General features: G+C 43.8%; 1 protein-coding gene across 1 annotated transcript in view; it reads right to left on the bottom strand.

The window, feature by feature from the left end:
- LOC134227823 (1-acyl-sn-glycerol-3-phosphate acyltransferase alpha-like) overlaps positions 1-18,187 on the bottom strand; it is a 45,405-nt gene that overhangs the window by 12,482 nt on the left and 14,736 nt on the right. The window contains exon 2 of the mRNA XM_062709501.1: positions 338-471. Within this exon, the coding sequence (XP_062565485.1) occupies positions 338-471 (134 nt within the window). The remainder of the gene's footprint in view (positions 1-337; positions 472-18,187) is intronic.

Here is an 18,187-nt window from a genome sequence, read left to right as displayed (position 1 = left end):
TCAAGAATAGACAGCCCAATTTTTGCAAATTTATATTCCTATATACGTAAAAATTCCTATATATGTACGTGTAAAAGATATTTTAGTTTGAAGATAAAGATTGTCGCTTCGGTTCCCTTTGTTCTGCTGTTCGAAACATGTTAGGTACCAAACATTCAAATCGCATGTATTTTTCCTTCATTGACATTTAGCACCCCAGCCTCACCAGCAAAAGATGTTCCGGACAGCGACGACAGCGACCATCTTTATCTTGTAACTTAAATATCTTTTTGTAATGTCTATCAGTTTTTTTGAAAATGAAACAACTATAAATTAGTGTGCATAACATATCACTCACCTAAAATATCTAACGAACTTTGATGATTGGCAACGATGATATATGCCTCGTCTCGTGATAAAATATCCGCACCACGCAACTCCCATTTGATGCCGAGCACTGTCGATATGGGTTTACAGAACGTTCCTGCCCATCTGTAATGAAATGGATCGCACCAAAACATATTAATTTTCGGACAATGATTAAAATCAGAGATAAATTAAATAAAATGTTTATTTTGGGTTTTGTAACTTCAACGATTTCAATCAAAATTGATGATATTAAATGAAACCGAAATCCCAATGCCATAATTATGAAACTATGAAATTAAAATATGAATCGAAAGGAATTCGCTTGCAGCAAATCCCGAATTTAAGTGCAGTTTGGTCAGGTTTTCAGGCACGGTAAATGCTGGGTAAAGCGTACCATTGGTACTTCGCGTCTGTTCTAGCACGTCACAACCTTCCTTTAGCTGTAACACAGGTTCTACAAAGATTTGCGATCGTGTCAGACCACCAGTACACTGGTTGTCGATTTCCTGGGGGCTGGGTCTTCCTTGGCATCGCCACGTCGCATGCACGTGTAAGTACTTCCGTCAGGTCGTTACCGCTTAGTCCTGTAGTCCTACTCTCCCAGCGCAGCGCCTCCACCAACAGCTCTTGATTGAACTGTGAAGTGCGCCATCCGGGATCCGTTGCACCACCTCTTCTCGTCGTAGTTCTCCGGGTATACTCGACCATAAAACGTACTTCCTGATGGTCGCTAGAAGTATGACCCTCGTGGACCATCCATCCCGGTTCTTCAGTCCATCCTGCGCTGCAGAAGGTGACGTCGATATATGAATCACCGCTCGGCCCTCTGAACGTTACACTTGACCTTCGTTCAGCAGGACTACGTTCAATTCCGCTAGTGACTCTAACAGGATATAACCTCTAGCGTTAGTAAATTAGTGAAGGTGCCCAAAAAGGGTGACCTGACTGTATGCGATAACTGGCGAGGCATTATGTTGCTGTGTACCGTTCTCAAAGTTCTGTGCAAAATTATCCTAGCCCGGATTGAGGAGAAGATCGATGCGACTCTCCGGCGGCAGCAAGCCGGATTCCTTGCCGGAAGATCCTGTGTGGACCATATTGTCACGCTCCGCATCATTTTGGAGCAGGTCAACGAATTCCAAGAGTCCCTTTACTTGGTATTCATTGACTACGAAAAAGCTTTCGACCGTCTCAATCACGAGAATATGTGGGGCGCCCTGAGACGCAAGGGGGTTCCTGAGAAAATCATCTGCCTCATCGAAGCACAGTACGAGGCCTTTCGTGAAGAGTGCTGCACAATGCGGTCTTGTCCGACCCTATCCGGGTCGTAGCTGGTGTGAGGCAAGGATGTATTCTATCACCGTTACTGTTCCTCATCGTAATCGATGAGATTCTGGTAGATGCGATTGACCGTGAACCAAACCGCGGGCTGTTATGGCAGCCTATAACCATGGAGCACCTAAACGACTTCGAATTGGCGGATGACGTTGCACTACTCGCGCAACGGCGCTCTGATATGCAGAGTAAGCTCAACGACCTTGCCGATCGCTCCTCCTCGGCAGGTTTAGTCATCAACGTCAACAAAACCAAATCGTTGGATGTAAACACGGTGACTCCTTCCAGTTTCACAGTAGCCGGGCAACCAGTGGAGAATGTTGAAAGCTTCCAATATCTTGGTAGCCAAATGGCGTCAGACGGCGGTACCAAGATCGACATAGGCGCACGGATCAAGAAAGCAAGGGCTGTCTTTGCGAGTTTAAGAAATATCTGGGAAAACAGGCAGATAAGTGAACGCACCAAAATACGAATTTTCAACTCTAACGTGAAATCTGTGCTGTTATACGCTAGCGAAACATGGTGTGTATCAGTGGAGAACACTCAACGGCTGCAGGTGTTCATTAACAGATGCCTGCGGTATATAATTCGGGCCTGGTGGCCTCACAACTGGATCTCAAACAACGAGCTCCATCGTCGTTGTCACCAGAGGCCGATAACAACAGAAATTCGGGATCGGAAGTGGGGCTGGGTCGGCCACACTCTACGTAGGGGCGGAAACGAAATCTGTAAGCAAGCATTAGACTGGAACCCAGCGGGATATCGCAGCAGAGGCAGACCCAGAGGCTCATGGCGGAGAAGCCTCAATAAAGAAATAAAAGAAGTCGACCGAAATCTAACCTGGCAACAGGTTAAAGCGATAGCCGGGCATCGCTCAGGATGAAGATCTTTCAAGTCGGCCCTTTGCACCACCGGAGGTGTACAGGATCCATAAGTAAGTAAGTAAGTTAGTAAATCGGGAACCCCAGTCCACTGCCCACGCATTGAAGTCACCTGCTACAACTACTGGTTTAAGGCCAGTTAGTTTCGCCGCAAGAATATCAACTACCCTAGTGTACTGCTCTATACTCCATCTAGGAGGACAGTAGCAGCTACAAAAGTAAACACCGTTTACCTTTGCTATGACGAAACCCTCATCGTTGAGAGAAGATATTATCTTCTGGATGGGGTAGTGCCCACAAGTCCAGATTCCCACCATACCGGACTTGTCCGCAATCCAGCTGCCGTTTCCAGCAGGGATGCGGTATGGGTCAGACAGCAGGGCAACATCAGCTTTACACTCGATAACCGACTGTTGTAGCAGCAGCTGGGCCGCCTCGCAGTGGTTCAAGTTTAGCTGTGTTACTTTCATGTCTGGACCCTTCTAGAGGCCGGACAGGCCTGCGCACCGGTGAGATGCCTGTTGTCTGCCCCCGTAGGACAGATCAGGCATCTCGGTGCAGCCTGGCAGGTGCGAGCCTGGTGGTTTTCGGCTCCGCACCTACGGCACAGCTTACTACGGTCAGGTCCCTTACAGTCATAGGACTTATGACCGTGGCCAAGGCACCTGTAGTAGGCCTGAATGGGTTGGCTTGTGCTCAGCGAGCACACCGACCAACCCACCTTCAGTTTTACCTTATCCAGCACCTTCTTGGCCTCAGCCATATGTACTTGGAATGAGGCAACCTGCATTCTCGCAAAGCCTTTGCGAAACCGAATCGCGGATTCCTGGATCTCGACATTGCACTGCTCCTTCAGTGCGCCTACCAGGTCTCCGGCTTCGATTATTTCATCCATGCCCTTGCACTGGATGTTCAGGACTGGGCACGGGGCTCTAACCTGGACCCTTTCACCCAGGATCTCTTCCGTCAACTTTTTATACTCGGAACTCTTCCGAGTAGCATCCCGCTTCAAGACGAGAATCATCTCGCCTTTGCGCGTTCTTCGAATACAGTTGACATCCCCTCCTAGACTAGAGAGCTTCTCAGTGCCTCTCATAGTCTTTAGGACTTCGGCGTAGCTTTTATCGTCAGCCTTGACAATGATCGCTTCACCTCTATCCTTCCGCTTGCCACTCCCACTAGAAGGCGCACCCTTTTTCTCACGGGCTCTACCCTTCTTGGCGGTGACTGGATCCTTTCCCTTGGTCGCACTCCTTGCGACCTGCTGACGGCTTCTTTTCGCCTTTTTAGGATTCACTACCTTTGTCCATGGTAGATCTTCCTCCCGGCGGTCCTCCGGTATCTTCCTAGGTGGAGGTACCATTTTCCTCTCGGTCTTCGGTACTTCGCGATACTTCGGTACTTCGCGTACCGGAAGGAATAAAATAGACCCCATCTCGCGGTCCTTAGCCTCTTACCCAGCAACTCCTATCCCTACCTCCCCGCGGTGCTGGCCGGGATACGAGCAACCTTAGGGAAGATCGGGTAACCAACCCCGGTGGGAACTATGGTCGTATGCTGACAGGGAAGAGGGGGGGCTTGCTCCTCTCTGGAGGTGCAAATCTTATTGAGCGTCTGTTCTCCATGTCAGGATCGGCTCACAACAGCGTCTGTTCTCCATGTTAGGGGCGGCTGATCATCGTCCGAGTGCCAGCGAGGGACTCTAAGTGAAACTGTGCACCATGGTCCACCGGAAATAAGGAGGAATGGTCCTCCGGAAATTTAGGGGGTTTGGTGTCAGGCCCTGCAAGCCAGCCTTTAAAAATCATGAGCAACGAACATTCAGCAAGAGAGTACGGACCGGGACCATCGGCGAAGACCACTGCGACGAAAAGGGACTAGCAATTGGAAACTCGGATCGTGGAACTGCAAATCTATCAACTTCATCGGGAGCACACGCATACTCGCCGATGTGCTCAAGGACCGTGGATTCGGCATCAGAGTGCTGCAAGAGGTTTATTGGAATGGATCAATGATGCGAACGTTTAGAGGTAATCACACCATCTACCAGAGCTGCGGCAACACACACGAGCTGGGAACAGCTTTTATAGGCGATATGCAAAGGCGCGTGATCGGGTGGTGGCCGGTCAATGGAAGATTGTGCAGGTTGAGGATCAAAGGCCGGTTCTTCAACTTCAGCATAATCAACGTCCATAGCCCACACTCCGGAAGCACTGATGATGATAAGGACGCATTCTACGCGCAGCTGGAACGTGAGTACGACAGCTGCCCAAGCCACGACGTCAAAATCATCATAGGAGATTTGAACGCTCAGGTTGACCAAGAGGAGGAGTTTAGACCGACTATTGGAAAGTTCAGCGCTCACCGGCTGACGAACGAAAACGGCCTACGACTAATTGATTTCGCCGCCTCCAAGAATATGGCCATTCGCAGCACCTACTTCCAACACAGCCTCCCGTATCGGTACACCTGGAGATCGCCACTGTAGACAGAATCACAAATCGACCACGTTCTGATTGATGGACGGCACTTCTCCGACATTATCGACGTCAGGACATATCGTGGCGCTAACATCGACTCTGACCACTATCTGGTGATGGTTAAACTGCGCCCAAAACTACCCGTCATCAACAATGTTCGGTACCGACGACCGCCGCGATACGACCTAGAGCGACTGAAGCAACCTGATGTCGCCACTGCATACGCGCAGCATGTCGAGACAGCGTTGCCGGAAGAGGGTGAGCTCGATGGGGCCCCTCTTGAGGACTGCTGGAATACAGTCAAAGCAGCCATTAACGACGCAGCGGAGAACAACGTCGGGTATATGGGTCGAAGTCGACGGAACGATTGGTTCGACGAAGAGTGCAGACAGATTTTGGAGGAGAAGGACGCAGCGCGGGCGGTCGCGCTGCAGCAAGGTACCCGGCAGAACGTGGAACGTTATAGACGGAAGCGGAGACAGCAGACCCGCCTTTTTCAGGAGAAGAAACGCCGCCTGGAAGAAGCGGAGTGCGAGGAGATGCAGGGTGGCCACTGGAATTCGATTTTCAAATTCCCGGTTTTTTCCCGCTTTTCCCGGTAATTTTTGTCAAATTTTCCCGGTTTTAATTGAACTTGAAAAAAAAATCAGGGAGAAAGTTTTTATACTTTAACTAGATATTTTATTTTCTGACCAAACTGGAGGTCAGTTTTGTATCGAAGCAACTGTTAATGAATTATTGGCAGTGGCTGATTTTCTACCCGCCGCTTCCCCATCCAGGCGCTATCGTATATGAGCAAATAGCCAGCATGAGTTAACCGCCAGAAATTTGTATGGCGAAAGACATCTAACGCGGGTTTTCTCAAAATTAGTAACTTTTCATGAAAAACTATTTGGTACCGATTATGTAGGAAGGTGTTCGCTACTACGCCTATCGAATATTTTTTCGATGAAGGTGCTTAATTTTAAGAAATCGAACTTTAGATGCCATTCGCCATACTGATTTCAGAAAGTTAACTCCTAGTGTGTCGCTGTAAACACGTTCAAAGCAGGCGATTCATTTGTAACGAACCTTTGAAATAGATACATTAAATTACCAACAACGTGTTATGCGAAAATGGTTTTATCAAAAGGCACACTGAAATTGTGCGCTTCGTTGCCATGCAGTTAGTGTTAACCGGCATTTCATCAATGTCGAATTGTAATTCTACAATGGCACTTAATTACAATGATTTAATTCTTTTCTTAGTTGCAAAACATTCGTATTTTTTTCTTGGATGCACAACTTTCGTTAGTTTCTGACAGTGCCAATGGAAATTGTATGCCAGTCTAGTGTGATTCTTCCTTCTAAGAGCATAATGTTCACAGAAAGCAAGTTATAGTTATAGTATAGCCGACATCTTTTTAATGTTCAGCTCTCGGTTTGATCTTAATCAGTCTATTTCAAAGAATACCTTCCTGGGTAACTGATGGAGCTTTTTAAATTATCGCAAAATTATGTGAGTAAAGACACAATTCTTTCTTATAAAGTAAATTAAATTCAATTACAATTTTAAACTTAGGAACTTCGCAATTAAATAAGTAAAGCATTGTATAACCTCATTATAGTGATTTGCATCACTTTTCTAAACGTCTACAGAATTATCAAACAACTAATTTGAACACAGATTTAACCCGAAGGCAATCTTCGTTTCCGATCAAAATAATTATTCAGTTTTCTAAAAAAGAATTAAACACATTTTAGGCAATCAAAACATATGTATTCGATTCGTAATTAATTCAACTCTACTTTTTTTTAATTTCTAGAATTAATGTCTAGAAAGTAAATCTTGGATTTTTTATTGAAAACTTTGAACGTCCTCATTCAATATAAGTATATTGAAATGTTCTTAGCTTTGGAACTTATTTATTATTCCGTGTTACAAATCAGAAAACTATCTTAGAGTAGCTTTTTCACCATCATAACCTTCTATAATATTAGGTTAGTTGTGGAAAAATAGTAAACTAAAGATATTTTACTCTTTAGAATAGTACAGACATATTCACGTAGTATTAAATAATTACCATTTTCAATGATTTGTAGAATTTTCAAATATAATTCCAAACAACTCTTTAACATAATATTTATGATATATGGCCAGGGCTCTACCAAATCACACCAAGCGCCAAAAAATTACTCATATTTTGCCCAAGTTTTTGTAGGATATCCCTCAACCCCATAACTGAGGTTATCCTACAACAAATGTACGCATGAATTGATTTGAAATAATTTCCGTTTTCCTTTCACGTACGAAATATCACAAATCAGTCAAAAAGCTGCTTACTAGAAATTGGAATTAAAATGATCTTGAGACAATTGGATCTGGAAAAAAAACTACTTATTTTTTATACCTCACACATTATGTACTAAAATCAAATAACTCAATTAGAATGCGATTGAAGAATGAATATCGAAAAGAAAATCTTTCCTTTTTATCAACTTCATTAACAACTTTGAAGAATTTTGAATGTTATATTTATTTTTTCCCGGTTCATGTTCTGAATTCCCGGTTTTTCCCGCTTTTTTTCCCGGTGACTTCAATTTCCCGTCTTTTTCCCGCTTTTCCCGTTTTTCCCGGTTCGGAGGCCACCCTCGAACAGCTGTGCCGTTCTCAAGAAACACGCAAGTTCTATCAGAAGCTCAACGCATCCCGCAAAGGCTTCGTGCCGCGAGCCGAAATGTGCCGGGATAAGGATGGGAGCATCTTGACGGACGAACATGTGGTGATCGAAAAGTGGAAGCAGCACTACGAGGAACATCTGAATGGCGCGGAGAGTACAGGCAGTGAAAGTCAAGGCAGCGGAGGAGATGACTACGTCAGTTCAGCGGACGATGGAAGCCAACCAGCCCCCACCTTGAGGGAAGTAAAGGATGCCATTCAACAGCTAAAGACCAATAAAGCAGCTGGTAAGGATGGTATCGAAGCTGAGCTCATCAAGATGGGCCCGGAAAAGCTGGCCACTTGCCTGCACAAACTGATAGTCAGAATCTGGGAAACCGAACAGCTACCGGAGGAGTGGAAGGAAGGGGTTTTATGCCCCATCTACAAGAAAGGCGACAAACTGGAGTGTGAGAACTTTCGAGCGATCACCATCCTTAATGCCGCCTACAAAGTGATATCCCAGATCATCTTCCGTCGTCTGTCACCATTAGTGAACGAGTTCGTGGGAAGTTATCAAGCCGGCTTCGTTGACGGCCGACAACGGACCAGATCTTTACTGTACGGCAAATCCTTCAAAAATGCCGTGAATACCAGGTCCCAACGCACCATCTGTTCGTTGATTTCAAGGCGGCATACGACAGTATAGACCGCGTAGAGCTATGGAAAATTATGGACGAGAACAGCTTCCCTGCGAAGCTTACCAGACTGATCAAAGCAACGGTGGATGGTGTGCAAAACTGTGTGAAGATTTCGGGCGAACACTCCAGTTCGTTCGAATCGCGTCGGGGACTAAGACAAGGTGATGGACTTTCGTGCCTGTTGTTCAACATTGCGCTAGAAAATGTCATGCGGAGAGCCGGGTGTAACAGCCGGGGTACTGAAAATCGTACATATCCAGTCAATTTATTTGCTTCGCGGATGACATGGACATTGTCGGCCGAACATTTACAAAGGTGGCAGAACTGTACACCCACCTGAAACGTGAAGCAACAAAAGTTGGACTGGTGGTGAATGCCTCAAAGACAAAGTACATGCTTGTGGGCGGCACCGAGCGCGACAGGGCCCGCCTGGGAAGAAGTGTTACGTTAGACGGGATACCGTCGAGGTGGTCGAGGAATTCGTCTACCTCGGGTCCTTGCTAACGGCTGATAGCAATGTTAGTCGTGAAATACGAAGGCGCATCATCTGTGGAAGTCGGGCCTACTACGGGCTCCAGAAGAAACTGCGGTCGAAAAAGATTCGCCACCGCACCAAATGTGTCATGTACAAGATGCTTATAAGACCGGTTGTCCTCTACGGACATGAAACATGGACAATGCTCGAGGAGGACTTGCAAGCACTCGGAGTATTCGAGAGACGGGTGCTTAGGACCATCTTTGGCGGTGTGCAAGAAGACGGTGTGTGGCGGCGAAGAATGAACCATGAGCTCGTCCAACTCTACGGCGATCCCAGTATCCAGAAGGTAGCTAAAGCCGGAAGGGTACGATGGGCAGGACATGTGGCAAGAATGCCGGACAGCAACCCTGCAAAGATGGTGTTCGCTTCCGATCCGGCAGGTACGAGACGGCGTGGAGCGCAGCGAGCGAGATGGGCAGACCAGGTGCAAAACGACTTGGCGAGAGTGGGGCGTATTCGAGGATGGAGAGATGCGGCCTCGAACCGTGTATTGTGGCGTCAAATTGTTGATTCAGTGTTATCTGTTTAGATGTTAACTAAACAAATGAAATGAAATAATGACCTAAAGAATGGGGAATTTCAAATATGCCTTACATCCATTATGCCTAACATACATTATTTTTTTAAGATTTAATAAATTTAATTAAAATTTATGAATTTTACTGCTTTTTTGTATTTTTTATGAAAATTTTCCATTTTTTTGATTGTTCAGTCGAGTCAAGAACGAGACACTGAAGACGGCCTTACTGTTGAGGTCGAAATACGTATTTGTCAAAGGTACAATTAAGTAGTGGAATTAAATGGAATTGTACAAACTCGTCTTATGACAAGTAAATACATTCCACTAAAAGCTTAAAATAATTTTCGTATCGAAGTGTTTTCACTAAATATAATATAAAATGAAAAAAAAGTGTAAACTTTGAAATCAAGATACCTTTTATCAATTGATAAAGCTTTTGGATGTCCTGTCCTGACGCATCTGTGTCTGTACCATGCTTGTACCATTTCGTTGAAGAACTGCCTAGACACCGGAAACGTATATCACAAACCACTGTTCACATGCCTGCTCACCTGCTGTCGAGCGCCTTCACGCCGAAATAAATTCGGTTGTCATCCTTCGTAGCCTTTCTTTGCTTTTTAGCATTTTTTTAGCAACGGGTTTCCGGTTTGATAGCCCATCTGCTCCATTTTCTAATTTGCAACGGACATTCCCATCGTTCCATTAATTAAGATCAATGGTATTCGATTAGAGGTTCCTAATCTATTGAATGGGACCGAGTTCCACAAAGTCACTATGAGTAAGTAGAAATGACTATTGCGTCGTTTAGATTCAGATATTAATTTTCCAGGTAATCTGCAAAAAGCAAGTCATCATTTTCCGGATGATATCAAGAGGAACACGATGAGTGCTGCCATTCGCTAGCTTATCATATGATGCAGATATGGAAATTCCTATTCCCCGTATTGGGCATCTAGCGATGTTGTGTTCATGACACTGTAATCGAACAAATCATAGACGGTGGCGGCAAGGTCCAACATTATAAAATCATATTCAAAGGCCCGCATCTTTATCGACACTAAATCGGACCTCCCCGAAAAAAAAAACGCATTTGCTAATCAGTAGATGACAACAAAATGAAAAATGCAGTGCTTAATCGTATTTCAGAAAAGCTTAGCAGAGTTAATTTAAAGAAATTACAATGGCAAATGGGTTAACGCTTTGTTGCGCAACCTCTGATTGCCATGTGGAATGATATCAAGTTTTCCAGACTATTGTTTATCTTATCTTAATCGAAGCCAATCGGGGGGCCTGATATGTACTTAGTTCTATTTTGAATCCATACTTACGAAAGCAAGGCTTCGTTATCAATATACGGATTAACAGAGCAATACAATTGACGTATATAGATACTATATCAAAATGAAGATATTTTGTATGCGGGGTATCGATGGAATGACGCTCAACCATAACGTCGAACAACCAGCGAGGGCATTTTTCAATGCTTTGTTATTAAAGATTGGACGCTTGCGATTTCGTGGGATTTTACCATGAGAAATTTGAAATTTCGCCAAATTTCGATTGCATGAGCACCAAGCTTCGGGAGAAATTTACATGTGATTTGTCACCTTAACTGATGCTGAACAGTTAGCTGGTTTGGTCAATACCATATTTAACGCTTTCATAGAACAACCATCCTGGAAGTGGTGAAGGTCGCCGTCCAGTCTGTTCAAAACAAACCCAAACCTGGAGTAAAATAGCAGTAACACAAGCGTGCTGATAGGTCTATATAATAAATTCAATCACCACTCATCCCCGGACCTATTTACCTACCCACGACTGCTGGAGGACTCTTTGGCACGAATAAATTGAAACTTCAACCGCGAGTTGTCAGCGTCGTCATTGTCGCGCATAATATCCATCGGGCAGTTTTCGGTGCACGTAGAGAGAGCCGCCACTTGCTAATGTGTACACGCTGAGGGAAGCACCTACTGAAATTTATCTGTCTCCTTAACGAGGTTGATACACGAGCCAAACGTTACTGGAATTAGGAATTAGCTTGCGCTCAACCTCTCTCTTGTGGACACCCGACACACTTAAGTAGTAGAACACAGCGCTGAGCAGATGGAACTTATGTAATTTCAGTCTAGTGTAAAAACCGAATCACAATTTTATACATAATTGTGTGAAAGATCTTGAATTACAAATTCGAACTGTGAACATACAGAAGGAAGAATTATGCCATCGTCCATCATTTTTAGTTTTTCACGATTCTTCCAATTTACACGGGATTTTCATAAGAGAAAACATTTTATACATCCGTCGAAGATTATAACGAACAGATTTGTTCTTTCTCGGGAGAGACGATGAAGAAGAGGCAAATGTAATTACAAGCAAACGTCACGACAAATGTACTTGATTAGATCTCGAATTATGCAAAAAAAAATGATTCATTGGAGCGGGATGGTCTCGAACCATCATGAGTACCTTTCCTGGCCCCAAAACTCCTGGATACAAATTTTAACGCCGATCGGTTCAGTAGTTGCGTAATCTAAAGGGTCAGTGGTCAGATAGATTAAATATGCATAAAAAAGGCTCCAATAGGGGAATTTCATACGAAATGACCAACTTGGAAAAAACCGTGGAAGGTCCGAGGAGGTGCCGGCTGAAGTAAAGATGCACGGCCCCACCCTGACCCACGTCATCAAATCGGTGATAGCGAACCACGAGGAACGCGGTGGCCAGACGATGGAGGTAATCACGGATGTTACAGACTAGAGATGGGCGTTCCGCTCAGGAGCTGTTCCAAAGATTCGCTTCCTTACATTGAGCTGATGAGCCATGGATCTTTTTTAAAGAAGCCCAGCTCAGCAGCTCACTTTAAATTGATGAAATCATTGTCAAACACGCGCCTAGAGAAACTCCCTCGAGTGTACGCACTCGAGTACGCGCGCTGTTGTATTTTGTACAGCACAAACGAAAATACCACGCTCGCGGTACACAACACAAGCGAGCTTGTATGAGCATTCCAGTCCAGTACCGCGCACGTGCTGATCGTTTATTATTTGCACCTCAAGCACCATCAAGCCAAGCGACAGAACAAAAGATATTTTAGTTACTAGATAAAGATTGTCGCTACTGTTCCCTTTGTTCTGCTGTCCGAAACATGTGTGGTACATACCTGTCAAATCGTATGGATTTTCCTTCTTTGACATTTAGCTCCCCTATCCTCGCCAGCAAAAGATGTTCCGGACAGCGACGACAGCGACAATCTTTATCTAGTAACTAAAATATCTTTTGACAGAACCATCTAGCCAAGCAACAGAAATCATTTCTGCTGCAGAGAGGAATAAGAAACACATAAGCAAAAATAATCTAGCTTGCCGCCTATTTCTTAACCTATACCCACATACTCGGCGCTACGAACGGACACACAAAAGATACCTAGTAGTGCGGTAGCGAACGAACCGTACTAAGCAAAAGATCCGAAGATCCGAACAACTCTCAGTTCCGCTCATGTCGTCGTCCGTCTCGAAATTGCTGTGACATGGAAGCGAGAGCTGCGCCACTAGCTCAGATCCGTGCGACATGGATCTCGATCCGGATCAGTCGCGACCGATTCTAGCGAGCGAACCGTGTGGTTCAAACGAACCGAGCTGGGTGCTGTGTCTTGCACGGAGCGGATCTTTTACTTGCGACGGGTTTTTCTGCCAGCATACTGCTACATGTGCACTCGGTTTGTTTGTAGCACCGTGCTCTGTATTTTTTTACTCTCTTGTTTTTATTTCTCTCGCATTTCGGGAACCAATATAGATGAATGGGCTCGCTTTTATGAAAATGTCAACTACGCATGGTTAGAAGGGTTAGAAGCGCGCGCAAACAAGACATTGATTTACTGCACCCAGTACGAAGAGAAAACTTATGACACGTGATATGGTTCATATACATATCAGAGACTAGGGACTGAATTATTTAAATTAACGATTTGAGAAACGTTATCAACAAAATGTAACTTAGAATTATGAATAGAAAATAACGTTGAGTTAGTTTTTGTATAGAAATAAATGTGATAGTTCTAAATGAACTCCTAGACTTCAAAACTAGACGGTCAGAAAAAGTGTAATAAATGTTATTAGTTTAAAATTGTCGGTTTTTCAATAGAAATTATTACCTCACTGTAGCCAAACATTTTAAAAATTTCAAAGAAAGGTGAATAGATGAATGATGAACGAATGAATAAATCAATGAATGACATAAATTTTTCAAATTTTTGAACAATAATTAAAACAATAATATTAACAATTATGTTTTATTACATGTAGCATTAAAGAACTGAAGAGCTGATCCAAGGAGGTGACTCTTTTCAATGAACTGAACGGATCAGATCCGCTCACTGCAATGAGCTGTTTTGCCCATCTCTATTACAGACATGATTATGTCGTTCCTGGACAACCGGATTAACTACAGCAAGGACCTAAAACTTGCTGTGGCGAGGGCGAGGCGATTATCGTCAGTACTGATGATAAAAGCTACGCCGAAGTCTTGAACGCCATTAGAGTCAACGACAAACTCTCAGGCCTAGGAGGGCATGTCAACTGCATCCGAAGGACGCGGAAAGGCGTGATGATTCTCGTCTTGAAGCGGGGTGCTGCTCAGAAAAGTTCTGAGTACAAAAAGTTGACGGAGGAGGTCCTGGGTGATGGTGTTCAAGTAAGAGCCTTATGCCCAGTTTCTAACATCCAGTACAAGGGCCTGATGTAGCCTTGCTGTCCGATCCAGACCGCATCTCTGCTGGAAACGGCAGTTGAATTGCGGATAAGTCTCAGATGGTGACCATCTGGACTTGCGGGCGATACCCCATCCAGGAGATATTATCATCACCTGATGATGAGGGTTTCGCCATAGCAAAGGTAAACGGTGTTTACTTTTGTAGCTGCTACTGTCCTCCCAGGTGGAGTATAGTGCAGTTTACTAGGGTAGTGGACATTCTGGCAGCTAAACTAACTGGCTTAAAACCATTAGTTGTAGCAGACGACTTCAATGCTGGGATCCCGGTCCACAAACGCTAGAGGTTATACTTTGCTAGAGTCGCTAGCGGTATTGAACGTAGTCCTGCTGAACGAAGGCCAAGTGTCAACGTTCAGGGGACTGAGCGGTGATTCATGCATCGATGTGACCTTCTGCAGTGCGGGATGGACGGTGGAGCCAGAATGGGAGGTTCACGAGGGGCATACCTCCAGCGATCATCAGGAAATTCGTTTTATGATTCGGTCTAGGATGGCGCATCTCGCAGTTCAACCCAGAACTCTTGGAGGAATCACTACGATGGGAGAGGCGAACAACGGGATTAAGTGGCGATGAGTTAATCGATGTACTAACTCGTGCATGCGATGTGACGATGCCTAGGAGGACCAAACCTCCCGGAAATCGGCAACCTGCGTACCGGTGGACTGACACAATTGCAGACCTTCGTAGAACCTGTTTTCGAGCAAAGAGAAGGCTGCGACGTGCCAAACGACAATCCATGGGGAGATGCATACAGGATTATGATGGCTAGAACTAACAGGACGCCACCTGAGAAATCTCCGGAGATGTTGGCCAAAATAGTCGAAGGTTTTTTTCGAGGCATGAATTATCGAACTGGCCCGCTACCCCGTACGAGTCAGTCGACGTGATACTGCTAGTGACTAACGAGGAGCTTATCGTAGCTACAAGGAAACTTAAGCTCAAGGCACCAGGCCCGGATAATATTTCAAACCTTGTCCTTAGACACGCTATTCTTGCTGATACATATGTGTTCAGGAGCTGCCTCCAGAGATGCATGGACGAAGGAAACTTCCCAGATCGATGGAAACGGCAGAAATTGGTGCTAATTTGCCTACTCGATACAGCTGGAAAGCTGCTAGAGAGGGTCATCCTGAATAGAAATCCAGCAACCAGTATGGTTTCCGTAAGGGCCGTTCTACCATCGAAGCAATTCGATCGGTAACGGATACGGCCAAGATAGCGAGAGGTTTGAACAGGCGAGGTATTAGGTACTGCGCATTGATTACACTTGATGTAAAAATGCGTTTAACAATGCTAGCTGGGCAGCTATTGCTGACTCCCTGCACCGAGTTCCGGATTACCTGTGCAGGATACTGAAAAGTTATTTTCAGAATATGGTGCTGATATACGACACGGATGCTGGTCAAAAGTCAATCGTAATGTCTGCGGGTTCTGTGGAATATTATGTACGACAGAGTATTACGCTTAAGTCTACCGGTCGATTCGAAAACAAAAGGCTTCGCGGGTGACGTAATGCTAGAGGTAACAGGAGACACTCTCGACGAAGTCGAACCAAAGGCTTCATACACGATTGGCAGAGTGTAGGAATGGCTCAACTCGAGGCGGTTGTTCCTTGCACATCACAAGACGAAAGTCATGGTGGTGCATAACCGCCATGGGTTGCAGCGAGCGAGCATAAGAGTAGCAATAAGGCCACCAGGCCCGAATTATAAAACGTTAACATCGGCTGACGAAGACTTGCTGTTTCTGCATGATCTATGCTGATACACACCAATTTTCACAGGCGTATAACAGCACAGATTTCGCGTTAGAGTTGAATATTCGAAATTTAGTGCGTTGACTGATCAGATTCAGGATTACGTAATTAATGGATCTTTCCTAATGCAAATTTTGGCAATTCCATACCCCTCCCTACTTTACAGCGTAACGGTTTTTAATAATAAAAAAAAGTATTATAATCAAATTTTGAGAACAAAAATGTATCATCTTTTGAGCACATAAAAATAAAATTACTGTCATTAGAGGATGGTATGTTAATATTTTTTGAATGATCATTTTGATGAAAATGAGTGAAGAATTATTTTCAGGAATTATAATTAAAGTTACTTTGATAAAAATATTTATTTTACAATACTGCTCTAAAGAATACCGTATGTTTTAACAAAAGGAAAATACTAGAATAAAATGTTATCAGGTGTTTTTGGTATTTCATGTGCGGTATTCAAATGCGAAACTCGAAAGAAAAGGTTATGAATAAAAGCAAGAAAAAATCAACAATGAAAATAAGGTTAAACACAAATATATATTAATGTGCGAAATTCTAAAGACAAGCCTTTGATTAAAAGAAGGAAAAATTCAACAATAAAATATAATCAAACACAAATAAATATAAATATGCGAACCTCGAAAGAACGGCCTATGACTAAAAGAAGAAAGAATTCGACAATGAAATATTATCAGGTAAAACTTAAATGTGCAAAAGAATGGTTGATTAACACTCGACGTTTTGCCTCATTTTTTCGACCTTCCACCTTTTGACCATCGAGTTTTTGATCTTCGACTTTTTGACCTTCGACCTTTTGTCCAACAACCGCAATTTCTATCTTTTTTTCTTTCGACCTATTGTACTTTGACCTTTTTACTTTCAACCTTTTGTTCTTCGACCTTTTGTCTCAGATTTTTTGTTTCGACCTTTTGTCCCTGCGACCTTTCGACCTTTTGTCCTTTCGACCTTTTGACCTTTGATCGAACTTTTGGCTCAGATTTTTTGTTTCGACCTTTTGTCCCTTCGACCTTTTGACTGAGATTTTTTACAATGATATGGAAATGCTAATATCATCTTCCAAACTTGGACGTACATGTTCATGATAGCATTAGAGGCGAAAGTATAGAATTGATAGTTCCGTTAGGATACGGCAGGCATGAAGAATGTTTTTATAGAAGTCGATTTGAAAGTGAGCGGAGGGCAATATTTGTGATGGCACATATCGCACGACCTTCCTTCTGCCAAGCTCCCGTATGAAGGGGGAGGGAAGAATATCAGTGTGGAAGCTGATATATCTCCACTGGCCTCTAATGCTATCATGAACATGTACGTCCAAGTTTGGAAGATGATATTAGCATTTCCATATCATTGTAAATCGTTTAACTTCACGTAGAAGTAACACACACGAAATCATTAATTTAGTGAGATTTTTTGTTTCGACCTTTTGTCTCTTCGACCTTTTCACCTTTCGACCTTTTGACCTCTACCTTTTATTCTACAACCCCGTTCGACGCTAACGTCGTTAACTGGCTGCCAAGATCAAGCATTGAAAAAAATCATATCATGAGTAAAAATCGACTAAATTCAAGCTTACTTGATGCTCTGCCTAATCGATGATAATTTCTAGATCGTTGGAATTTGGTGTTCGTTGATTCATAGTTTAAAGATCATCATCGCTCACCATAGGGAGATAACTGAGTGAGGCAAATCACTCGGTAACCTAACAATGAATGTTGTTACGACAAGTTGTTAGAAAAATCTATTCAGACATTAGTAAAATTTAGTCCACTATGAGAATGGAACTCTGATACACTGCAGAGGAGGCTTTCATACTTCTCTCCTTCATACCATCAAACTGAAAAGCAGAACAGCTGATGTGTTAGTTTTATTGTAGTAGAGCAAGCGTAACACAAATGGTCAAGTCGTAGCTTCCATGAAGACCATACCAAGTTTGGCTTGACGAACTCTGTTACTCGTTGTTTACGCAGCAACGATCGCTCATAATCGTTGTTTGGTATCCATCTGAGCAAGGCTGTTCACTCACTGGCGTAGGATGCTATGATTGAATTAGATCAATGCTAGTCCGTTTCACGCAAGCTTTCAATGCCTGGTCAAGATATTGAAAGTTTTCGACCTTCTCCGGCTACCGTAAAGTTGGGGGGGATCGTTTGTTTTGACATCCAACGATTTTGTCTTGTTGGCGTTCGGCCAAGT

This window comes from Armigeres subalbatus, chromosome 3, assembly GCF_024139115.2.
Source record: "Armigeres subalbatus isolate Guangzhou_Male chromosome 3, GZ_Asu_2, whole genome shotgun sequence".
In the NCBI taxonomy this organism is placed as follows: domain Eukaryota; kingdom Metazoa; phylum Arthropoda; class Insecta; order Diptera; family Culicidae; genus Armigeres; species Armigeres subalbatus.
The sequence above is the reverse complement of the archived record's forward strand: the minus strand, read 5'-3'. Positions and strand labels throughout refer to the sequence as shown.